At 36.0% G+C, this 26,673-nt stretch overlaps 1 protein-coding gene across 1 annotated transcript; it reads right to left on the bottom strand.

Moving 5' to 3' along the window:
* Positions 1 to 604: 604 nt before the first annotated feature.
* On the bottom strand, positions 605 to 23,218 carry cacng6b (calcium channel, voltage-dependent, gamma subunit 6b). Its single transcript, XM_007256463.4, has 5 exons — positions 23,115 to 23,218; positions 12,708 to 13,367; positions 3,658 to 3,732; positions 2,222 to 2,359; positions 605 to 2,112 (listed from the first exon to the last, which is right to left on the bottom strand). Exons 2-5 carry the CDS (start codon positions 13,063 to 13,065, stop codon positions 1,889 to 1,891), a joined length of 795 nt encoding a protein of 264 aa, XP_007256525.1. The 5' UTR covers positions 13,066 to 13,367; positions 23,115 to 23,218; the 3' UTR covers positions 605 to 1,888.
* Positions 23,219 to 26,673: the final 3,455 nt, after the last annotated feature.

Genomic DNA, 26,673 nt, shown 5'->3' with positions numbered 1-26,673 from the left:
CTGCACTGATAGGCAACTACCCAACAACCTTCCCACAAGTTCTTAAAGTTTTACTGCTGTATAGTATGAAAAAAAAAGCCAATTAAGCCTTATTAAGCTAACATGCTAACAACTTAATCAGCATTCCAACTGCAACTGACAGAGATCTCACAGCAACATTTTTTAATGGCTAACCCAAAAAAAAGATATGCGCTATATTAGATGTACAGTAAGTAATGTATAGTGCTATGAAAATGTCATGAAATATTAAAGAAAGTGAATATAACTTTAAATGCTGTGGAATGTTACACCATCAGAACTGGGTCTTTCTTTTCTACAGCAAGTGCCGGTTGCTAACATGCTCACGCTAACATGCTAACAGAAACTGTAAAAATGTAAAAATGCTACTATTACTGCTCCTGTTCCAGTGTTCTTTCCTACAGAATTACCATAGGTAAAATGGCATGGAAGGCATGGACTCAATTTTATAGAAATGAGGCAAAAACTGCTATGGTGTTGCTAAGTGGTTGCTATGGTATCTGTTTTGGTTGCTACGTTGTTTCTAAGTGGTTGCTAAGGTGGTGTTATGGTGACATAATGTTTTTCCTCAATAAGATACAGCCATAAAAAATAAATAATGAGCAGAAGAATTAAGCGTCTGGTGGACACAAGATGCACTATGTTTCCAAATGTTTGTAGACACCCCTTTTAATGCATCCATTGGTAAAAACAGATATGCAAATGCACAAATACAGCTTATGAGCAGATAAACAAAAATGAAAGTTTTGGCAACAATTCGCACAGCACTGAGCTGTGGAGCAGTGGAAGGTCTGTGGTCTCTGGAATGATGCTGGTGCTCCATCCAGTACATTTGGGGTGAGTTGGGGAGTTTAATTTTAATTTAATAACTTTAATTTCAATGAATTTATAGGTGTCTCAAGATTTTTCTTCAAATAGTGTATGTTGTGGCCAAGAGGTAAAAATATACAGTAACGCTTTATAATACAGCCCGCGTTTTAGAGGGTTGATTCCCTTTACTTACGGTGTAACTTCTCTGGATAAACCAGTACATTCAAAATACTTACTGGGTCCTATAAGTACTTAACTGTTCGTATAAAAAGTACAAATAGGAACAAGAGTGTAAAAAATAGGTAACTTTATAAAACTTACCTTGTACCTTTCCAACACTTATGGTGTTGCTGTTCTCTATGAATCAGTAAATACAAAATACGTATGGGGTCCTACTCGTACTTAAATATAGGTACAGTTTCCCTAAACTTTTTTTTTCCCTAATCAAATTTTGGCATGGCAATTATGAAGGCATCTTTCCAGTCACACTCCAGGGAATCAATTTATTATTCTAATAATTTTATGAGTTTGTAAAGGAGATGGGAATTTGATTTATGCTTTTCAAACTGTCAAGGGTGGAGCAGCTAAAAACAGTGAGGGTGGAGCAGGAAGAAAATGTATAGTTGGTAATGTCAAGACTAAAATCCAATAATATTTATGTATCTTCAATAACACAATCAGGAATGCTGAGATTTTAAAGAAAATGTATTTATTAATACACATAAACCACAATGTTTTATATTAATGTTTAATAAACCCAAACCTCACCTGATTTTAACTGTTGTTAGTATTACTAATTATTACTCAGTAAATTCTCAGAAACAACAGGGAGCGTTGGGCTGTATTATGTAGTGTACAGTGTTTTACCATTCTTACTCTGTAAGTACACAGTACTTACCCTCTAAAACGCGGGCTGTATTATAAAGCGTTACCTAATATACTTTTCAAAGCTTTTTCAAAGCCAGATATTATCTATTAGCCATTTTTTTAACTGCCTCTACTGTCACTCTTTACATTTATACAGTTTGTCAGGTTTAAATATATAAGGTCCTCCAGGCCTCTAGGGGTTGCTGTTTCTTTTCTGTCCCGTGCATTTCTCTAGAAGATTGAAGGGAAAAGAGAGCAACAGAAAGAAGATGGCGCCGACTATGAGGATGGCCCCGGCTGAGCCGACGCACGCCACTGACCAGGACAGCTCGTGATGCAGGGGGATGCTGTGGTCACTTGCCAACAACGACAACACCGACTGGTGGAAAACTGCGATGGACAGGAAGATCAGGAGGCCTGAGAGAAATTATAAGAAAAGAGAAGAGTTTAGGGAAGGCCTACAGTGTGGTAAAGAAGTGTGTCATTATATTCCAGTGTTTTAAAACCTCTCGTGGACGAGACTGACCTGAGATAAGGAAGCAGACGGCGGCCGGCTTCAGGAGGAAGGGAACACCTTTACTCAGAGACATGACGATACACACAGAGCCCATCCCCATCAAAAACAGACTGATGACCGACAACATCGCAGTGCCTAAACTCAGATCTGAACCAGAGAAAGAGACAAAGAATAAGACTAGATTAGATAAATGAGACGAATGAAGAAAACAAAAAAGTGGAGATGAGAAATGAAACGTGGAGAAGAGGCACAAAGACAAGGGAAAATACAAGAAGATAAGCTAGATCAAAACAGAATCATTGAGAAAGAATAAAAAACAAGAAACGGAGAGAAAAAGAGAAAAGGAGATTCAAAGAGATAATAAGAGAAGAGAGGAGAGTAGATGAAACAATACAAATTAATAAAAAGAGCAAAGGAAGAGCAGACGAGACGAATTAAGAGAGAATAAATTAGAAGAGAATTAAAAAGAAAAAAATAGGAAAAATAAATATTTTTTAAAAGATAGATAAAGAGTGAAAAAGAGAAGACAAGAAATGAGATGAGAGCAGATGAGGAAAAGAAAAAAGAATAGAAAAAATTAGAAGGGAAGAGAAGAAAACAAAAGACAAGATAAGAGAAAATAGGTAAGAAAAGGAAAGATGAAGAGACAAAAAGAGAAGGGAAAAGAAGATACAATTAGAGACAATAGGCTAGAAGAAGAGACCAAAAAAAAGAAAGAAAATAAAAGAGAATAGAGGAGAAAAGAGGAAAAGAGAAAAGAAGAAAGAATACCAAATGAAAAGAGAATAAAAAGATAAAAGGGGAAAAGGAAAATAGAAAAGAAGAATAAAATGAAATGAAAATAGAGATGCCACTTTAAAATAAGACTACCTTTATAAAGGGTTTATAAATGGTTTACAATTAGTTTATTAATGGTTGCTATTCAGTTATAACACATACGTAGAAAGGGCAACAATGACCTCTTGTTTGCCAAATAGTGAACCCACAGCCATCTATATTGTTTCCCTTTTACGTATGTGTTATAACTGATTATTAATGAGTTTTAAGGCATTTACAACTCAATTAGTAACCATTAATAAACTGATTGTAAACCATTTATAAACCCTTTATAAAGGTAGTCTTATTTTAAAGTGGTACCAAAATAGGATAGGACAAGAGAATAAAGAGAAAAAGGAGATATAGAGATATAGATAGAGAATAGAGAAGAGACCAACAGGGAAAAGAAAAGACATAAGAAGAAAAAATAGGAAATGAGAAGGAGAAGAAATTTAGATAAGAGAAGGAATGAGAAGATAAAAGAAGAAAGAAGAAGAGAAATATATATATAGGATATACAGAAGATGATGGAATAGAAGGGAGAAAAGGAAGAACAGCTGGAGAAGATAAGAGAAGAGAAGGATGAAGATAGAATGAGTGATCTGGGGATGTTGGGATGAGCCTCTTACTTTTATCTGTTGTTTTGTTAAAAATGACTGCATTTTCTCCTGTGGTGTAGAACTTGAAGTATGTACAGTTGGATTCTGAGAGAGAGAGAGAGAGAGAGAGAGAGAGAGAGAGAGAGATGGAGGAAGGGAGGGATGTAGGATGAAAGGGAAGAGAAAGAGACAGAAAAATGCACTTCATCTCTGCTGTAAAGCCTGCGAGGGTCATTGTGTATTAATGTGCTACGAGGACACAGTCTTGCATGTGTGAGACTCGCGCGCGCACACACACACACACACACACACACACAGAAGCAGATGGAGTGGGAGGGAACATAAGAAGGCAGATGGAAGAGGAGGATGACAGAGGCGGCGGGGAAAAGAGAAGCTCATGTCATGGAAAACTGAACATTCCTGGATTCTAGGTTTGGAGAAAAGAGTGTGCTGTGCTGGATCTGCTTGATTAGAGCAAATATACATTACATATAAATACAAACTACCGCCAATATAAGCAAAAACGATATAAAAATAATATAAAAATGATCATCTACAAATTTCAGTGTTGACTAATGATTAATGTGTACTCGATGCACTCAATGCACAAGTGATGGGGACAGAAATGCAGTGGGGGGGAGGGAGGGGATGGTATGTTGTGTTAAAGCCAGGGGCAGATTAAAGATGAACTAAACCCTAAATCATATTTTTGTCATTAATAGCTGAAATTCTCATACAGAGTTCCCCAATGGTGGAACAAACTACCTTCCACTACCAGATCAGGAGAATCTCTCACTGTCTTTAATAAACTCCTGAAGACAGAGCTCTTCAAAGAGCACTTACTCTCCTAACACCTCTAACTAACTACCTTCTACTACCAGATCAGGAGAATCTCTCACTATCTTTAATAAACTCATGAAGACTGAGCTCTTCAAAGAGCACTTACTCTCCTAACACCTCAAACAAACTACCTTCCACTACCAGATCAGGAGAATCTCTCGCTATCTTTAATAAACTCCTGAAGACTGAGCTCTTCAAAGAGCACTTACTCTCCTAACACCTCTAACTAACTACCTTCTACTACCAGATCAGGAGAATCTCTCACTATCTTTAATAAACTCCTGAAGACAGAGCTCTTCAAAGAGCACTTACTCTCCTAACACCTCTGACTAACTACCTTCTACTACCAGATCAGGAGAATCTCTCACTATCTTTAATAAACTCCTGAAGACAGAGCTCTTCAAAGAGCATTTACTCTCCTAACACCTCTAACTCACTAACTACTTCTAACCTCATTTCCTTCTTCCCCTCCTTCACTTCTCTATCCCATTATTTCCCTTCAACCTCCTTTAAGCCCTATCTAAAAATGTTTTTACCTTTAAATTCTATTATTTTTGTACTTGACTATTGTAAGTCGCTTTGGAAAAAAGCGTCTGTCAAATTTAATGTAATGTAATGTAATGTAAAAATGTGTTGAAAAATAATGAAACTGCTTAATATTTTTAGAAACATTTCCTAAACTTTCCTAAAAAACACTTTTATTGCGGTCATTTTCGCCTCTGCAGCGCCCTCACAGGTTTAACTGTGCTATAGGCGAGGATGCTGTGTACTTTGTGTACTTTGATACACAGACACATCAGAATATGCAAATGAGCCAATCAATAAAACTGCCCCCCTGGTGACATCCAACCATCTGCATCTCAACACTTTCAGAGACCCACAGCTGAGCCCAATCAGCTCTCCCTTCTGCTCCGCACCTAAACCCATACATCACCCAGTGCCCCTCCCAAAATACTCCTTCCATTTTTTTTTTTTTTTTACATTTTTTAAAAACTCTCACATTATCTTTCTCTTGTGCGCACACACACAAACACACACAGCTGGTGGTGTATTTCCAGGTTACTGAAGGTAGAATATAGAGCTAAATATATATCAAAAAAATATATTGCAAAAAATATATTTATATTAATTATATTTATTCATTTAATACATAAATGAATGGCGACCCTATATAAGAAGTCCATAAATACAAAACCAAATTCCAGAGATAGAAAAGATAACTCTGACTAACTTTAGTTAATTTGAACAAACTTTTTTTACAGTCAACATTTCTTTAAATGGACCAATAGAAATTCCCCAAAATAACCTAAAATAAAAAAAAAACTCTTTTTACACTGACTTCCATTTAAAGTTAAGATTGTTTATCTCTTTTCTGTGAAGTTACTGTTTTGGAGACACATGGTTTTCATTGGACAGTGACAGTATATGTTTTGTATGTGTAGGACAATGAATGGATGTGTGGGTTTCTTTAAATGCTAAAAGACTAAAACTATGAAAACAGTGAAAAAAAGAATTTAAATACAAAAATTATAAAGCACAAAGTTCAGATAACTGTGCAAATATATGGAGTAGAGAGGTAGGTAGGTAGGTAGGTAGGTAGGTAGGTAGGTAGATAGATAGATAGATAGATAGATAGATAGATAGATAGATAGATAGATAGATAGATAGATAGATAGATAGATAGATAGATAGATAGATAGATAGATAGATAGTACAGTAAAGTATAGATAACCAACATTTCTTCTTAAGTAAGGTAACAAAGTATTTGCACTTCATTACTTGAAACCCCACAAACATATCCCACAGGGCAGTGCAGCATTCTTAAGCTTCAGTGAGACATGATACTAGTCCGGAGTCCCATGATATTTGGCATGCCAGTGTAGATTATCACTTACAGACTGGAAATCAGCTTGATGCTGGCTTTAGGGATACAGTAGCTTGTAAAATAATAATTTCTTGTATTCCATAGAAAGAAGAGCTTCTTAAAACAGGGGTTCTGAAGTGGCCCAGCTGTCTAAGCGCTGCTAATTCTGTTCTGTCTAGTGACACTAGTTCCTGCCCCATGACCTTGGCATGTCAGTGTAAAATGAGTGTAAAGCCTTCCTGGAAGAGTAGAGCTATAGAATGTGTGGCTATTTAGCCCTCCTGTTGTTATTTTGAGTCAAAATGACCTGTTTTAAACTTTAAAATGACAGGGAAAAAATCTTAATTTTAACATAGGCTAAGCTTAACTGGTGGAGTGGACATACATAGAAATAGAACAATAGATAGATAGAACAATAATGGAAAATTACTAATTTTCCATTTACTCATTCAATGCTTTTCTTTATTTTTTTATTATTATATTAATTGTCTACATTCTAGATTAATAATAAAGACATGAAAACATTTAAGGGACACATATTGTATTTTGTAGTAAGCAGTAATCCCCTGATCTAAACCTGATCAAAAGAGATGGTGATTTGAGGTGATTTAATTGGGATGAGCTGGAGATTCACAACGTAAAAGCAGCAACTATTGTTCAGCACCTCCAGGAACTCCTTCCTTCAAGACGCTGAGAAATCATAACTATGAAGACATTGAGATTAGATCAGATCTGTCCTCAAAGATAAATGTACTACTTAGAAGAATCTAAAGTATAAAACATATTTTGGTTTGTTTAACAGAATAATCCTGCACACGTTCCTGTATACCATTAATATAGTCTTCAATATTAAATCTACATTGTGAAAAATCACAAAAAGAAAGAAAATGAGAATATGTGTTTTTTTGTGGTAATTGGCTGCTAGATGATCCGCCCAGGTACCTAATTTCTGATAATTTTACATCTGCTGTGTTTTTGTCCCGACTTTTGGACTTTTCAGTTTGGGTCTAAAACAATGTAGCAGGTGTGAAAAGGGGGCGTGAACCACAATCTGGATCAAAGAACCAGAGTTTGGTCCAACTCAAAGAGGTGTTCTCGTTCCGGATCTACTGAATCAAAGTCCAGTTCACCTTCAATGTTAAACACTTTTTTAGAGGGTTCAGATTTTCAGACCAATTACAGGAAGCTGAGGAAGACTGTCCTCTGTCTTAATACTGTTGTCTGTTGTACTTTTTTGCCTCTTACAAGGCTGTCACTGTAAATAAGAAAGTGTTTTTAATGACTTGCCTGTTTAAATCTGTCATGGTCCCAGTAGTAGTATTAAAGGCTTCAAATTTAGTAAGAAGATTCTTGTTTATTTACTTTTGGATAGTTAAGCATGATTAAAAACTGCTGTTATCACAATTCCACATAAACGTAGGGTTAACTGGATTGTGTTCAAAGCATAATGCATCCACCCCCATGTTTTACAGTTGAAAATACAGTAATTCCCCCACAGCCTTGGCTGATCTACAGCTGAAGGCCTCTCTCTGCAGTGATGGAGCTCCATACAACTCCTTTGGGATTAGTTGAAGTGACAGAACTAATCATCTAACATCTGTAGCTGACCCCTCTTGTGTGATTGAATGCAATTAAATCCTCTCATACATACAGTACCAGTCACTGGTTTGGACACACTTTGAATTGTTATTATTTTTTTTATTCATTATTTTAAAATGCAGAATAATACTACAAACTATGATAAAAAAAACATATGGAATTATTTAGTAAACAAAAAAGTGTTAAACAAAACAGAATATATTTTATATTTTACATTTTTTTAAAGTAGCACCTCTTGCTTAGATGACAGCTTTACACATTTTGGTTGCATTTTCTCAGTCAGCTTTATGAGGTATTCAGGCTTTCAGTTAACAGCTGTGCTGAACTCATCAAGAGTTAATTACTTGAATTTCTTGCCTCTTAATGTGTTTGAAAGCATCAGTTGTAAAGTTGTGAAGAGGTAGAGTTACAGGTATACAGTGAATAACTCTGTTTGAATAATGTTCTAATCCAGATTATGACAAGAACCTCTCAACTAAATAAAGAAAAAATTACTTTAAAAAATGAAGGTCAGTCAATCTGAAAAAATTCTAGAACTTTTGAAATATCCTTAAGTGGAGTCGCAAAGATCATCAAAAATGTTATGATAGAACTGGCTCTCATCAGGACTCCTACAGGAAAGGAAGAGCAAGAGTTACCTCTGTTGTACAGAATAAGTTTATCAGAGTTACCAGCCTCAGAAACCGCAAGTTAACAAACAGTTCCCCAGATAAGATCAACCTAAATGTATTTTGGTTTGTTTAACAGTTTGTTTTAAGTTACTACATGATTCCTTATGTGTTCCTTCATAATCTGGATGCCTTCAGTATTCGTTTATACAGTGTATATAAATTGTCCCAAAAAGTTGACTGAACCCTGGAATTTCTAAACTACTTATTTTACCTTAAATCACTTAATAGTAGCTAAAGCACTGTGGCCTACTCTCCATGTGGGAGCAACATTAGTGCTTATTTTTTAAATTATTAATCTCTCTCTCTTCCCCCCCCCCCCCCCCCCCCATGCTGTAGGAGCACTTTTTTGCTGCAGTGAAGATGATGATGGTGCAGTTATGAGTGTGCTGTAATATTAATCCCACTTGTTCAGAACTAAATGCACCAGAACTGCTGCAAAACAGCAGCCAAATGAACTCAGAACCACCCACTCCCGTCTGTGATTGGTCACTTATTGATGAGCAGAATGGTGGAATGATGAAGGTCACAGTTCTGTAATAATCAATAGCAGATTGGAGAGTGTAGAGTTTCCTATCTATATATTGATGTATTAAATCCAAAATAACTTCATTTACAGACATTGTAACCTATACTGCAATCAGTACTGTCTATACACACTGTTTACAACAAATGATATGTATAATAGTGAACATGAACATCAGTATGTACTGTAACAAGATCACCCCTATTGTTTATTAAAAGAGCCAGTGCTTAGCTAGTGCTCATTTAGTGGCTAATGTTAATGCTGCTCCAGCAGTGCTAGCTGGAGTTAGCAGCAGGTTACAATCCAATAATACTCACCTCTAAATAAAGAAAAAAGAGCTAGCGCTTAGTGGTTAGTGGCTAATGCTAATGGATTAGAACATTATTCAAATATTCACTATTCACTGTATACCTGTAACTCTACCTCTTCACTACTTTACAACTGATGCTCTCAAACACTTTATTAAGAGACAAGAATTTCAAGTCATTAACTCTTGATGAGTTCAGCACAGCTGTTAACTGAAAGCCTGAATTCCAGGTGACTCTACCTCATAAATCTGACTGAGAAAATCCAGCCGAGATGTGCAAAGTTGTCATCTAAGCAAGAGGTGATACTATGAAGAATCTAAAATATAAAACATATTCTGTTTTGTTTAACATTTTTTTATGTAATAAATAATGACATATGCTTTATCATAGTTTAAATCACTATTTACTATAAATGTACAATGCAGAACATTTTAAAATAATGAAAAAAAACCCAAAATGAGTCCAAACTAACTGGCGCTATATTATATGAACATTAAGGCAGTTCTATTATTGGAGTATATATAATGGTAAATATGATATTATAATTCTACAGTATTAAAACTGAATAAAAATAAAAGTGTGCTACAATGTTGGTTGTTTTTTTTCTTCTTCCAGGGTTGATGAGATGCGTTGTCTCTTTAAGGGGAAATTATGCGTATTGTGACGGAGCCTGCTAACCCAGATCCATACATATGCATACTGTTGCATAATGTACCAGATCACAGATATACCAGATGCATGCTATTATTGTCATTATTAGTAACATTAGTCATAATATTGGTGTATAATTTTGTATAATTACACAATGGTAAGCTATATTTAGCTTGATTAGCACAATGTATTTATATTCCCCATATATTAGATCACTCACCGCACACATTGTTGCATCTTTTAGCCTAATACTTATTTAATGTAATGAAGAAAAAAAGGGGAAATTTTTATACGCACTGAGAGAAAATTTAGTAGAATTATCACTACTCAAGAGATACTGGAGTGTTTCCAGGCCTGTTCTCTTCCTTTCCCACAGCCTACAGTCAGTTACAACTGACACTTATTAACACACATTTTACTAGAATTAGAAATCCAGCTTACTGTTATAAAAACAACTTTTCTAGGGTTATTTTATAATCCCAAATCGAAAAAAAAATATTTTAGTCTGGCGTTGTGTCTTGCAGAGCCTTTTTTACTGTATTAAAATATCTTAGGTTAGTTTTGATGCTTTTAAAATGAAATATTTTCCAGATTGACAAACTGACTAAATATAAAAAGCAGTTTTTGAATCATAATTTCATTCTTTTAAATCTATCCAAACCAATATAGCCCTGAAAAAGCGTTAAGTCTTATAAGTCTTTTATATCTGTGGCCACTCTTCTTTACAGAATTGTTTTTAATTCAGCTACACTGGATGTTTTCCAGCATAAACAGTCTTTTTAAGATCATGCCACAGCACCTTAATCAGATTTTGATTAGGCCACTCCAAAACCTTCATTTTGTGGACTTGTTTGTGTGCTTTGGATCATTTTCCTGCTGCAGAACCCAAGTACACCTGAGCTTGAGGTCACAAACTGATACGGATATTCCCCTTTGGGATTTTCTAGTAGAGTGCAAATTTCATATTTCTATCAGGTCCTATAGCAGCAAAGCAGCACCAGACCATCACACTAACACCACCATGTTTGACTTGATGGTCTTTTTCCAAAAAGTTCCACTTTTATCTCGTCAACAGAATTGTTTCCTAAAGTCTAAGGGATCATCAATATGTTTGTTCGCAAATGTGAGATGAGATGTTGTGTTCTTTTTGATCAGCAATGGTTTTCAACTTGGAGCTCTCTTATGGAGACCATTTTCACCCAGTCTCTTTCTTATCATTGAATCATTAACACTGACCTTAACTAAGGAAAGTGAGACCTGCAGTTCTTTAGATGTTGTCCTATTTTTTTTTCGTGTGTGGCCTCCTGAATGAGTTGTCCATGACCTTTTGGAATAATTTCGGTTGAACAGCCACTCCTGGGAAGGTTCACCAGTGCTCCATGTTTTCTCCATTAGTAAATAAAAGCTCTCACTGTGGTTCGCTGGAGTCACAAAGCTTTAGAGATGACTTTGTAACCTTTTCCAGACTGATAGATAATCAATAATTTAGTTACCTCACCTGTTCTTGAATTTCGTCAGCTTGGGGCATAATGTGTTGCATTTTGAGAACTTGTATCTGCTTCACGTTGTCAGACAGGTTCTATTTAAGTGATTTCTTGATTCTTCAGGTCTGGCAGTAATCAGGCCTGAGTGTGGTTAGTAGTGAATTTGAACGTAACTTTTCTAAAAATGTGGTTAATAACAGTTAATTACTTTTTCGAATAGGGCCAGGTTGATTTGAATAGATTTTTTTCTTAATAAATGAAATCATCATTTTAAAAAGTGATTTTTATATTAACTTATTATCTTTGTCTGATATTAAAGTGGTTTTGATCGTTTGAAAAATGCAATTTGTAAGGAGCACATCATGTTTCACGGCACTGTAGCTCCATATTCCACCTTTGACAACTTCGACAACAAAAGAGCCTACATTTCAGCATAAATACAAAGTAATCAGCCTTCTGAACTCCAGACTCTGTAAACATGGTAATGCAATTCATTTGCAATAAAAACGAGGCACACATTAGCCCTGATTCTAAGTGTATTCCAAGTTTAATTTTTTTGATAGCAGAATAATATTAGGTAGTTTATCTGTTTGGTATGTTGTGTGTATGATGTGTCTGGACGTTACTCTGGTCTTCAGTTATGAAGGTCAGAAAACTTTTAGCGAGTTAGTTGTTCTGTGATTAATTAATCTATATAAACATATTAATTAAATGTTTTATAATCATTTATTTATATTTTTTTCCCTATTTTCTTCCAACACAACACCAGGAGTGTGATGACTAGCACATGCCTCCTCAGATCCATGTAAAGTCAGCAACCACCTCTTTTCCAACTGCTGCTGCTACATAGCATCACAGCGCGCTCGGAGGAAAGTGCTTCTCAGTTCTGATACATCAGCTCACAGACGTCCTGTGCTGAGCGACATCACCCTTTAAGAGTGATGTGGGGAGAGAGCTCCATCTACCCACCCAAAGAGAGAGAGCAAGGCCAATTGTGCTCTCTCTGGGCTCCAGCAGCTGATGGCAAGCTGCATGACCAGGATTCGAACCAAGGATCTCCTGATTATAAGGACGCTGGACCACTCAAAATCCCCTAATAAAAATGTAAGCTTATAAGAGATCTGAAAGCGGTCGGCTCACCTCCAGGAAGTTCTGCTGGTCCGCAGCTCTGCCTTTCTGGGTCGATGTCCATCACCCACAGCGTCCTGACGCAGCTCTTCCACAGGCCATAATGAGCCATCTTGCAGGTCTGGTTGTTCTGGAAGTGTTTGGGCTGAGAAAGCTCCACCCAGAACTCCGTCCCCAAGCCCAGCACGGACAGCACCACGCCCACCACCACCACGAAGAACGCCAGCTTTATCTTCCCCTCCTGGCTTTCGTTCATGCGAGGGGGCCTGGCCCTCTTACCCCCCCGGCCTCCCATACCCCCTGCCCCGCCCGCAGAGGCCACGCCCATCCGCCCCTCGTCCTCCTGCTGCATGAAGAAGTTGGACCACATGGCCAAACTCTAGCCTCGCTATGTAGTTATGAATCCAAGAATATTACAATATTCTGCAACAGTTATTGTATATATTTATTATTAATATATTTTACTTCTCATTATTACTTACAAGACATTTATCTCATTATAATACTGAGTTATTATAGAATCTTATTTTATAAGCATAAAAAAACGAGCTAAAACATGGCGGAGGTGGAGGTTCAGATGAATAACAGGATGAATCAAGGGATGAAAGGAGGAAGGATAAAAGCCTTTTAGATCCGTAGGAACCAGAAGCTTTTCGAAGCTTTTTGATGACCCTAAAAAACAAAAAAGAAAAAGATGTTTAAAACATAGGAAATGAGCAGGTCATGTTGGAAATGTCCAGGTAGCTGCACTGTTAAAATAGCAATCCACCAAAGTCAGAGAGCACCTGGTTCTTAACCCTTGTGTGGTGTTCGTTTTCATTTTTCATCAAATGATACAAAAAAAATATTTTTTCTAACTCAAACTCATTGGCATTGGCTCATTTTTTGTGAAAAACATATATCAAAACCCATTTTTGATAAACACACACTGCCCCCCCCCCCCCCAACCATTTATATTACATACAGTATGTTTGGCCAAGGGCTAATAAACATTGCTTCATTTGTAAATTTGAAATTAAACAAATTTTCTACTCATATCTTGAGTTTAATTCATTTTCTTTTACATTTTATTAAAAAACTAATAAAAAAAGAGTAGCACTTTTTGAAAGAAAGGTAACATAAGAAAGGTAAAGGGCAAATATTAACCATGTAAGCTGTTTATATTGCTTGCAATCTAGGGGAAGCAAGCATGTGTAAAGCATTTTAATGTAAAATTGCTTAATTTTGCTGAATTAAATACAAATAACAAAGTAAACGAGTAACACAAATATGAACACCACACAAGGGTTAAAGGGAATGGCAAGGGACACGCTGGTTGGTTTATTGCATGTTATGCCCAAAACACACCCATGATTAGTTAATATATACTTTTCCCGTTGTTACGATAGCAAAGACACACTGACACGCCTTAAATCAAGCTGTGAGGTACACGATTGATAACTCTCTAAATTAGAGACTTGGAAATTAGGAAAACACTGGAGATGGAAAAACATTTTAGAAGAGAAAAATGAGATGGCAAAACAGGCCGTGCCTTTCATCATATACAACTCTGAAAAAAAATAAGAGACCACTTAAAAATTATGAGTTTCTTTGATTTTATCAATTTGAAAACCTCTATATAATATTCTATATAATAGAATATAATCAAGAGAAAGATGGATGATCACAAGCCATCAAACCAAACTGAACTGCATGAATTTTTGCACCAGGAGTAAAGGCATAAAGTTATCCAAAAGCAGTGTGTAAGACTGGTGGAGGAGAACATGCCAAGATGCATGAAAACTGTGATTAAAAATTAGGGTTGTTCCACCAAATATTGGACCAAAAATTAAAACGTTACTTATATAATTCTTCATCTTTTTTGTTATTTTCCTGCAAATAAATGCTCTAAATGACAATATTTTTATTTGGAATTTGGCCTTGCTTTTGAGAGTCTTTGGTTTACACAGTTTTCTAAATCTACTCTGTGTTTACAGTAGCATTAGCCTGCCTCCAAGGTTTAAGCAGCTCCTAATATCTACTGTTGGCCCAGAAGCAAGTTCAACAATGTTCTCACAGAACCAAAGCCTGCAGATTCTCTGGGTTCAGAGCTGTGAAGTTCTCGCTATAAGCAGGTTATTTTCATAACTGATCCGGTCGGCCAGATCAAGCCCGGTGCTGATGGCCTGATCCATGGAAAATGCATCACGAGCCAATAATACCTCGTACCTGATCCCGCTCACCTATTTTTACAAAGCCCGCTGCCGGTCAGCCAGCGTCCCGCAGATTAATGCAGGTCAGGGGGAGCACGGCCTCGGCATCACAGCCGGCCCACCCGCCTCATTTTACCTCCTCACACTAACTCTCCTTTAGCCCACCACGTGTGATCTGAGCCAACTGTGTACCACACAAATACCTACATATTACACTCAGCATGCTGTGTGTGTGTGTGTGTGTGATTGTTAACCTAATATAAGAGAAGAGGTGGGTGATTTATGGAGGATTATACGACTTGACAGAGAGACAAGACTAACACAGCAGAGAGAGAGAGAGAGAGAGAGAGAGAGAGAGAGAGAGAGTGGAAGAGAAGGAGGGTAGTGAGGTAATTCCTGTGAGAGAAAGACTGAGAAGAAGAAAGTCAGAAAAAATAAAAAATAGAATAAAAGTTGAGGGAAAGAAGGGAATTAGAAAGAAGTGCACGAAAGGGGGGGGGGTGATGTGGTCTAGTCTAAGAGAGGGGGAAAGAGAGAGTTATACAGAAAAAGAGAGAGAGAGAGAGAGAGAGGAAACATAATAGAAAGAGAGAGAGAATGTTGAGAATAGAGTTAGAGAGATTCAGAAGGGTAGAAAGGGAAGAGATAGGATAAAAAAAGAAAGAAACAGTTATTGAGGTTATCTGATTGAAAGAGAGAGAGAGATAGGATGGGGGAAGAAAAAGAGGGAGTAAGGTAGTCTGAAAAAGAGAGAAAAAAGAGGAAATGAGAAAGAGACAAGTGGAGAGAATAAGAAGGAGAGAGAATGTCAGAGAAGATGAAATACAGAAGAAGAAAAATTAAAGAGTAAAGTGAGAGAAAAAGAGGTGGTGAGGTAGTTAGAAAAATCGAGAAAGAAAGAGAGAAAAATAATATATAGAGAGATAAATGTCCTCTACGAGAGAGTGATAGAGACAGAAAGAGAAAGTGAGCAATGTATGAGAGAGAGAGAGAGAGAGAGAGAGAGTATGAGAGAACGACTAAGGAGGAGAAAGTCAGAGAAAAAGAAATACAGTAAAATATAAGAGAAAGAGGGGAATTTGAAAGTAGAGCAAGAAAGGGGGAGTAAGCTATTTGAAGAGCAGGAAAGAGAGAGTTCTACAGAAAGAAAGAGAGGAAACAATAGAAAGAGAGAGATGAGAATAGAGTTGGAGCGAATTAAAAGAGAGAGTCAGAAGGGTATAAAGGGGAAAGGTAGAGAAAGAGAAGGAAAGAAAGGGTTAGTAAGGTTATCTGATTAAAGAAAGAGAAAGGAAGAGAGGGAAAAAATAGGAAGTGAGGTAGTCTAAAAAAAGGAAGAAATAACAAATGAGAAAGAGACAAGCAGAGAGTAAAATAGTAAGAAAGAGGGAAAGAGAGAAGAAAACCTAATAGGAAAAGAGAGAGAAAGTACAGAGGAAGGAGTTGCAGTGAACAAACGAGAGAATCAGAAAGAGAGAGATTGAGGAAGAGAAAGAAGACAGAATACAATTAAACAGTAAAAGTAGGAGAAAGTATAAGAGTAAGAAAAAGAGGTAGTGAGGTAGTTTTTAAAAAAGGAGAAAGAAAAAGAGGAAAGGGGTAGAGAAAGAGAGAGATAGCAAGCAATGTAGTCTGTAAAAGAGAGAGAGAAGAAGAGAGGACGAGGGGGAGAAAAAGAGGGAGTGAGGTAGTCTAAAAAAGAGAGGAAGAAAGAGGAATTGAGAAAGAGAAAACAAGAGATTCAAATAGCAAAAAAGAGAGAGAAAAGAAAACATAATAGGAAAAGAGAGAATACAGAGGACGGAGTTGGAGTGAACAAACGAGAGAATAAGACAGGTAGAGAAAGACAGAGAAAGAGAAGGAGAGAAAGAGGTAGTGAGATAATCTGAGTGAGAGAGAGTAAGGGGGAGAGACAAAATCAAAAAAGAAGAAGGGAGAAAAATATTAAAGCGTAAAAGGTAGCGATAAGATAAAAGAGAGAAAAAGAGGTAGTAAGGTAGTTAGAAAAGGGGAGAAATTGAGGAAAATAGTAGAAAAATAGAGAGAGCAATGTCCTCTATGAGAGAGATAGAGAGCAATGTAGTTTGTAAAAGAGAGAAAAAAGTAGAGAGGACGTGGAGGAGAAAAAGAGGGAGTAAGGTAGTCTGAAAAAGGGGGGAAGAAAGAGGAATTAAGAAAGAGAGAACAAGAGTCAAATAGCAAGTAAGAAAAATAAAAGAAAACCTTATAGAAAAAAAGAGACAATATAGAAGATGGAGTTCGAGTAAACAAATAAGAGAATCAGAGAGAGAGACTGTAGAAGAGAACGAGAGAAAGAGGTAAAGAGGTAATCTGAACGAGAGATTAAGGAGGAGAGAGAAAGTCAGAGAAGATGAAATATGGAATCAAAAAGGAAGAGGATGAGAGAGAAAGAGAAAAAGGAAGTAAGATAGTTTTAAAAAAGGGGGAAAGAGAGGAGAAGTGTAAAGAAAGAGGAAGAGAGAAAGATTATACAGTTGGGGTATACATATAAATGTAATTTATTTATATAATATAAATATTTTATGTAAAATGTTATATGTAATTAAGAGACCACTTTAAAATCATAAGTTTGTCTGATTTTGCTATTTATATGTATATATTTGATAAAATTAACACCCAGTTTTTTATTCTATAAACTACAGGCAACATTTCTCACAAATTCTAAATAAAATATTGTAATTTAGAGCATTTTTTTAGAAAATTAATAATTATCAAAATAATAAAAAATAGGTAGCGATTTCAGACTTTAAATAATGCAAAGAAAACAAGTTCATATTTATTTAGAAACAACAATAATAATGTTTTAAAGGTTCATAAATCAATATTTGATAGAATAAACCTGATTTTTAATCACAGTTTAAATACACTGCTCAAAAAAATAAAGGGAACACTCAAATAACACATCCTAGATCTGAATGAATGAAATATTCTCATTGAATACTTTGTTCTGTACAAAGTTGAATGTGCTGACAACAAAATCACACAAAAATCATCAATGGAAATCAAATTTATTAACCAATGGAGGCCTGGATTTGGAGCCACACACAAAATTAAAGTGAAAAAGCACACTACAGGCTGATCCAACTTTAATGTAATGTCCTTAAAACAAGTCAAAATGAGGCTCAGTATTGTGTGTGGCCTCCACGTGCCTGTATGACCTCCCTACAACGCCTGGGCATGCTCCTGATGAGGTGGCGGATGGTCTCCTGAGGGATCTCCTCCCAGACCTGGACTAAAGCATCCGCCAACTCCTGGACAGTCTGTGGTGCAACGTGACGTTGGTGGATGGAGCGAGACATGATGTCCCAGATGTGCTCAATCGGATTCAGGTCTGGGGAACGGGCGGGCCAGTCCATAGCTTCAATGCCTTCATCTTGCAGGAACTGCTGACACACTCCAGCCACATGAGGTCTAGCATTGTCCTGCATTAGGAGGAACCCAGGGCCAACCGCACCAGCATATGGTCTCACAAGGTGTCTGAGGATCTCATCTCGGTACCTAATGGCAGTCAGGCTACCTCTGGTGAGCACATGGAGGGCTGTGCGGCCCTCCAAAGAAACAACCCATCTGTGGACGTCGGGCCCTCATACCATCCTCATGGAGTCGGTTTCTAACCGTTTGTGCAGACACATGCACATTTGTGGCCTGCTGGAGGTCATTTTGCAGGGCTCTGGCAGTGCTCCTCCTGTTCCTTCTTGCACAAAGGCGGAGGTAGCGGTCCTGCTGCTGGGTTGTTGCCCTCCTACGGCCTCCTCCACGTCTCCTGGTGTACTGGCCTGTCCCCTGGTAGCGCCTCCAGCCTCTGGACACTACGCTGACAGACACAGCAAACCTTCTTTCCACAGCTCGCATTGATGTGCCATCCTGGATGAGCTGCACTACCTGAGCCACTTGTGTGGGTTGTAGAGTCCATCTCATGCTACCACGAGTGTGAAAGCACCACCAATATTCAAAACTGACCAAAACATCAGCCAGACAGCATAGGTTCTGAGAAGTGGTCTGTGGTCCCCACCTGCAGAACCACTCCTTTATTGAGTGTGTCTTGCTAATTGCCAATAATTTCCACCTGTTGTCTATTCCATTTGCACAACAGCAGGTGAAATTGATTGTCAATCAGTGTTGCTTCCTAAGTGGACAGTTTAATTTCACAGAAGTTTGATTTACTTGGAGTTATATTGTGTTATTTGAGTGTTCCCTTTATTTTTTTGAGCAGTGTATATTATGGCATGCTCTTCACCAGTCTTTCACACTGCTTTTGAGTGACCTTATGCCACTCCTGGTGCAAAAATTAAGAAGTTCAGAGTTGTAAAAAATAGCAACCCCTAGTGATTAAGCAGTAAATTCTGCTGTAATTTCCTCACAGCTAAACTCCTTCTTCAGCAGCTCAGAGCCGGACGGCAGGCAGGGTGGTGTGTTTAACAGTTCAGGCAGCCGTACTGGAAGAGATCAATTATCATCTCGGCTAATCTCACTTACACTTCATTACATACACACACAGGCCTACTGCAGCATCCACAACATACTATATATAACTGCACCTGCTATTTAATCCACCACATACCGTTCTAATCACTGAGTCAGATTACACTCCTAAAAATCCTCACAAATAAAACAAAACCACTCAAAACTGAGCCCATTTTTCTTTACAAAATCTTACAATATAAAACGGATAAGGTGTAGGGCTGCATGATATTGAGAAATTTGTATATTGCAATGTTTAATTGTTCAGAAATATTTAAAATATACGAGAATATACGAATATACGAAATTAGTTTAATTTATCCCAAGACTTCTGGTGAAATCTGTTAAAATTAGGATTTTTTTTGTCTGAAACCAAAAATGAACAAAATAAAACATTTTTACACAGAAAACTTTTTTTCATTACTTTTGCCATTTTTCACCAATAATTACATTACATTAAATGACTGACTGTATTTCTGTCTTGTTTTACAAAGAAAAAACTGTTAAAAACTACAACTTGAAAAATCTAACAGTTTTTTTTTATATTATAGGAGAAACACCAACAAAGCACAATGTGATTTCAAGAGCATCATTGTTCAGTAAATAATATTCAGACTCTGAGCTTATTTTACCATTTTTAGCCAGGAAATTCACCTACCAAACAAATAATATTGCAATATATATTGCAAAAAATAACAGTACTTATGACAGTAATAAACATTGATAAAATGTTAAGCAATGTATCAACTAATTATTAATTAACACTAGTTAAGACATTATTAAACATTACTAAATATTAATGTTTTAGTAAGTATAAATTATAATACATTTTTAACTAAATATTATAAATAATAAATATACTGAATATTAAGTATTTGGTCAAATAAGTAAAAACTATAAGTGTTTTTATAGTTTTAATAGAAAAGCAAGACAAAATAAACTTAGACTAACCTGAATTTTCATTACTTTGCATGTTTTTTTTTTTGTTTTTTTTTGGCCTAAGCGTCATGTAATATTTACAACTGAACAGACAAGACAAATAAATACATATTCTGAATTAATTAAATAAATATATATCTTTTTATTTAGTTAAAATAGACAAATATGTGGTTGTATTAGCAGCAGCAAAAAAAAAAAAATAAAACGTATATTTGATGTGTAATGACGATCAGTTGTAAAAATGCAAATATGTTTGCTGTTTACTAATAGAGAACTTATTTTAAAAAAATGTATTTATTTTTTGTTAGTTTTTACATCATAATGCAAAGCCACTTATTTATATTAAATGATAACTGTAATTTCAATTAATGAAAATCCAAACAACTATATTTAGTTTGTTATACAATTTAACTTTAAATTAAAATTATTCGCATTAATTTTTATTTTACTTTCTTTGTTAGTTAAGGAAGTAATATTTACCGCCATTACAGTCAGACCTTAGAAAGGTTTATGTATGAATGGATTCACATTAAACATTAATGAAAACCACAAAATGGATTTTAATAAACAAACTATATATATATTTTTTTATTAATCTAAAATGCCAAACAATTAAGCTTTGAAAGGCAACACAAAATAAACATACTATTTCATTAAATGCAAAATTTTATTGCAAAATTTGCAATTCGATTTTGTCTGGTTTAGGTTTTTTTTATTGTTTTTTTTTATATTGTTTATTAAGGAAGTAATATTTACCACTGTACAGACAGGCCTTACACATAAACAAATATACATTTACACTGATTATAACTAATTTTGACAAAAAAAAGTTAAAATAGACAAGTATTATAAAGTGTAATAATGGTAAGTGGGGACATAAAAAATGTTGCACATTTAAAACATTTTTTTTAACATAATACAAAGACACTTATTTATATTAAACAATGACTTTAATTTCAATTAATGGAAAAAGGGTGTTTTTTTAAACAGAAATCTAAACAAACAATGATGTTTTGTTAGTAGAGCAAAAATACATTTAATTTAACATTTATTTAACTATAAATAACAATTAATGGAAACCACAAAATCCATTTTAATAAATAAACATATTTTATACACATACTATTTCATTTATTGCAAAATTAATTCAACAAATAAAAAAATGGTATTGGCTATTTGATTTTATTCGGGTTTGGTATCAACCAAAATTTTACATTTCTTTGCCATTTGGTTTAATGTAAATTTAGAATCAAGTAACAGTCCCGTTATACATTATATTTGTGTCGCTGGACAGAGTAAAGAAATCTCCAAATATTAGTGATTTTTATGTTATTTTTCCCTAACAAATTGGTGGAATTTTTCCTAAACTCCCAAAGTCTCGCTTCCCAATTTAAGCCACTAAAGTTATGGCTTTACTACTGGCTTTGCGTGGTTATAATCGAATGAATAGCGTAGGCCTGTGGTGAAGAATATTGGTTTTGAAATTCTTTGAAACTCTGTAACACCAGTAAATACATAATTCCTGATATTTGCCAATTTAGGAGTATTAAATGTATCGCAGAATCACAGTACCGCGATAATTTTGTATCGTAAGATTCCACGTTATTCCTATCCCTAAAGTACAGCAGGCCCAGGACAGGATCTACACCAACACAACCAAACCAACACCATAAAACAGCAGCAGATTCCCCTCAGCACCCACTGAATACAGAAGAAAAGCCTTACAGTCTTACTGTTTAACCCTCTATGGTTCTGGATTAATATTTCATCCCCTCAATATTTTATTATGATTTTTAAATATAATATCACAGACATGGTTCTGTTAAAGTTGATTATGGGTAGAAATGGAGCTAACAGTTATTTTAAGGGTGGAACAATCCTTTCAGGAACCAAAGCCATGTGACATATTGAAAAAATATATATAATTTTTATTTTATTTTAGAAGACACAAAAAATCATATATTAAAACATGTACTGCTCTGGAAGTATTAAGAGACCACTTCAGTTACTCTTTGGTATTTACAGGTATATGTTTGAGTAAAATGAACATTGTGGTTTTATTCTATAAACTACAGACATTACTCCTAAATTCCAAATTACAATATTATCATTTAGAGCATTTATTTTTCAGAAAATGAGAAATGGCTGAAATAAAAAAAAAAGATCTCAGAGCTTTCAGACCTCAAAGAAAACAAGTTCATATTCATAAAGTTTTAAGAGTTCAGAAATCAATATTTGGTGGAATAACCCTGGTTTTTAATCACAGTTTTCATGCATCTTGGCATCATGTTCTCCTCCACCAGTCTTACACACTGCTTTTGCGTGACTTTATGTCTTTACTCCTAATGCAAAAATGTAAGCAGTTCAGCTTGGCCTGATTGCTTGTGATCATCATATCCCTCTTGATTATATTCCAGAGGATATAATCCAATATTCCAATTTGGTTAAATCAAAGAAACTCATAATTTAAGTGCATGTAAATGTAAAAAGTAGATATGTTTTTTTAAAGACCAATTTAGTTTTTTTTTATTTATTACAAAAAAAATGTCAATCCATTTGTTGTCTCAGGACAGGATTATGATGTATTAGAAAACTTCCTAAAGCAATCATGTAGAAGCAGTGGTGCTCAAATTGTACAACTGATATGCTCAAATGACTTATTAACACCCCAAAAAATTGGGGAACAAACATAGAATATTTGCTAAAAAATGTATATATAAAATTAAAGCCATAAAGGATTAAAAGTATGAAACACACATTTATGCTAACATACACAGCAGTGTGTGTGCTGTAAATCAGACCATACCTGATCCCTGGGTGTGTGAAGCTGTGAGGATCAAGTACCCAAGGCTCCGCAGAAAGAGAGACTGAGTGTGTTAGACCACACACGAGCACACGTACACACACACACACACACAGAGGGAGGGTCCAGTCTGGGGGTCCACATGGGGGGGGGGGGGGGGAGTAGTGGGGAATATGGTTTGGGTGTGTTTGTGAGATCATGTGTAAATGCTGGTGTGTGTGTGTGAGAGAGAGAGTGCGAGTGTGTGCACAAAAAAATATACAAGTATGTGCGTCAGCCAGCCCACATATGTTTATGTGTGTGTAGCTATGTGACTATGTGCGCGTGTGTGTGTGTATGTGTGAGAGTGATCTATTTTGGACAAGCACCTGTTAATGACATTAGGAGTGCAGGAGTTACAGCTGCAGAGAGAGAGAGAGAGAGAGAGAGAGAGAGAGAGAGAGAGAGTGAGTGAGTGAGTGAGTGAGTGTGTGAGTGTGTGTATGTGTAGAAGAGAGTTTTCGAAAAGAGTGGGAGTATGAAATGTGAAAAAGTGATAAAGCGTGAGCGTTAGAGTTACTGTGTAGGCTGGATAAATCAAATTTACCTAAAACATTTTTAAGGCAAGAGGTTTCCTTAAATTATGTAAGTAATGATTATTGAAAACTTAAAATAGTTAAACTTAATAGGTCTGTGGGCAATACAAAAAAAAGCTAGTTCATGCTTAATCGCAATATAAGCAGAAAACGTATTATTCAATATTTAAGTTTCCACAGACAGTAGGTACAGATCCCTCCCTCAGAGAAAGTCTGCTGGCTAATCCTGCTGTGTACTGTCTGAGGATCTCAACCAAAATGCCTGAACTGGCATTCCTTCATCTAGTGAATCTTGTTAGTGGGGCTTTGGTGGGGTTGACAGGTGAGGGGTGAGGGGCCAGAGGGGTTCTATGCAGGTTTCCTTATTGTGACATCACAAGGGAGCATCCAAACAGCTCATATGATTGGACACACCAAAATATTTTAACATATTCAGTCAAAACGAATGGAATGGCATTTTTCCCCCTCTTGGAGTTTTTATAGGAGCAGTCAAGGCCCAGTTGGAAACACAAAAGCACATAAAAACTGAATTTAGTATATGTGCCCCTTCAAAACTTTATTATGCCTAAATCGTACTTTTTTGTAATATTAATTGCTTTGCACAATAATTCTACATTAAAAGTTAGGGTCCATTAAATAAAATAATTTGTATTTAGTCTTGTATTTGATTGTGTTTAAGTAAAATATAGATTTGAAATTCTTATAGAAAATTAAATAGAAAAAAAGACCTATAGAATGAACAGTACAACAAACAGCCAGCACAGAGAAAGCAGTTCTGAGTATTATGCTCTTGGCTTTATGAATTAACCTAAGGTAGCCCAGGGAAGTGACAACATACTGACGGTGAGTAAATAAACTGGTCCAGAAGCTAGTAAAAAATCTGACTCTGCCAATGGCAAGAGTCAGTCAATAAGAAGTTGGTATAATGTTTGCGAGGTTCTGGCACCATTTTTAAAAGTCAAGTTAAATCATTTTTAAGACCGCAATAAATATAATTTCAATCCCAAAATTGTAATCATATTTTTTTTTCTAGGAAGAAAACTTAACGTTTCCCATTTGTTTTGTTTTTTGTCATTGTGATGCAGAACAGAGCCAACAAATCATATGTAAGTGGCATTACATTAAATAACACACTGAAAAGCATGTAGAAACCATAAAGAATAATAAAAGAACACTTAAAACGAAAATGAAAACATGTTGCTCAGATTGAGTTCTAGCTTCCTGCACACAGGGGTAAAAAAGAGGAAATTGTCAATTAAACTGTAGTGATGTTTTAAAAACTAATACTACTACTAACACTGCATTGCTGCTTCTATTCCCACTAATGATAAAAATAATAAAGAAAAACATTGAAGTATCTTCTCTATAAATAATTATCAGTGTACATTCATTTATCATGATCTAATTTGACAATATCTGTAAAAGTGGTGCCTGATAACATAAAAACGCACAAAAACAAACTTAAAAAGTGTTGTAAAATGCAGCCTTAAATTATTTATTTTTAATAGTCTTAAAAGACTTATTTTGACCTTCCATTTAGCTCCGGTAACCTAAGTTGTCGATATTGTTAGCTGGCTCTCCGCTAACCTAAGTTCTCTCCCTGGTTATGTTAGCTAGCTCGTCGCTAGTGTTAGCTAGCTCTCCGCCAATCTAAGTTCTCTTCTCGGTTTTGTCAGCTAGCTTGTTGCCAATGTTAACTAGCTCTCCGCGAACCTAAGTTATCTCCCTGGTATTGTTAGCTAGCTCATCGCTAATGTTAATGTGTTAGCTAGCTCTCCACTAACCTTAGTTCTCTCCTCTGTAACATTTGCTAGTTCGCTACAGACCTTCCATTTAACAGCATGCATCTGATTGGGAGTTGCGAGTGGACCTAAAAAAGAAACGTATATTCCCAAAAGATGTGACCTTACTTCCTCCTGACATGGTATTGATATCACACAAGACTAAAGTACAAGCTGAGCTCACCATACTGCTGGTGCTACTTGCTAGAAAAAACAGCAGAATACCAGGACTTGATTGACGAGGCTGTTATCAAATGTTGGCGTGCACATACTTATCCCACTGAAGTAGTCGGTCGAGGTTTCCCAGCAACATCGGTGCCTGGCGGCTGAGACCAACTTAAGACGGCTGTGGTTAGAAAGAGCCCACAGTTGGAACCTAGTTAAAGCTAATCATCCTTCGCTGGCCCCCTCAAGTGAAGTGTAAAGGTTAAGGGGCAGAACTTCTGCAAGTTAAAGCTAATCATCCTTCGCTGCCCCACTCAAGTGAAGCGTAAAGGTTAAGGGGCGAAACGATAGTGAACCTGAGACAACTGCTGACGATGCAGAACAGTCCGCTAATGTTAGTATGTTAGCTAGCTCTCAGCTTACCAGTTATCTAGTTAGTTATCTGCTAGCTTGCCGCTAACAGTAGTATGTTAGCATGTTAGCTAGCTCTCCTCACTAACCTTATTCCTCTCTCCGGGAACGTTGGCTAGCTCTACTCACCAACATTAGTTCTCTCACCGGTAATGTTAGTTAACTCTCCACTAATGTTAGCTAGCTCTCCGCTAACCTTAGTTCTCTCACCGGTATAGTTCTCTTACCGGTAATGTTAGTTAACTCTCCACTAATGTTAGCTAGCTCTCTGCTAACCTTAAACCCACAGAAAATGTATAATATATTGTAGAACTGGATTTTAATGTAAGACAAAGACTTTTTAAGGACGTGCTGGAAAAAAAAAAAAAAAAAAATCATTGAGGATTTATTAAAATAAAGTGCAAACAAACCATGATTTTCCGGTGTTGCAAACGATTTGCATACTGCTGTCCCATGACTTGGGAGTGTAAATCCTGTAAAGAAAGTATATACTACCACAAAACGTTTTTTTTGTTTTTAGGTTTTATTTATGAATTTGAGAAACACATTCTCAGAGAAAGAAAAACAAAAAAAACCTGAAAACATAGCAAAAATGATAACTGCCCCAAACACACAGTCACACATTCCATT

This window comes from Astyanax mexicanus, chromosome 6 (assembly GCF_023375975.1).
Source record: "Astyanax mexicanus isolate ESR-SI-001 chromosome 6, AstMex3_surface, whole genome shotgun sequence".
NCBI classification, from domain to species: domain Eukaryota; kingdom Metazoa; phylum Chordata; class Actinopteri; order Characiformes; family Acestrorhamphidae; genus Astyanax; species Astyanax mexicanus.
Note: the sequence above shows the minus strand (reverse complement) of the source record. Positions and strands in the feature narration are given on the sequence as shown.

Bases quoted from the DNA above. Each gene is read 5' to 3' on its own strand.
- cacng6b (XM_007256463.4), bottom strand. From the start codon at position 13,065: ATGTGGTCCAACTTCTTCATGCAGCAGGAGGACGAGGGGCGGATGGGC. The intron at 2,360-3,657 runs GTAAGAGGCTCA...TCTCTGGTTCAG, and splicing joins TAACAAAACAACAGATAAAA to ATCTGAGTTTAGGCACTGCG. The intron at 2,113-2,221 runs GTCAGTCTCGTC...AATTTCTCTCAG, and splicing joins CGTCTGCTTCCTTATCTCAG to GCCTCCTGATCTTCCTGTCC.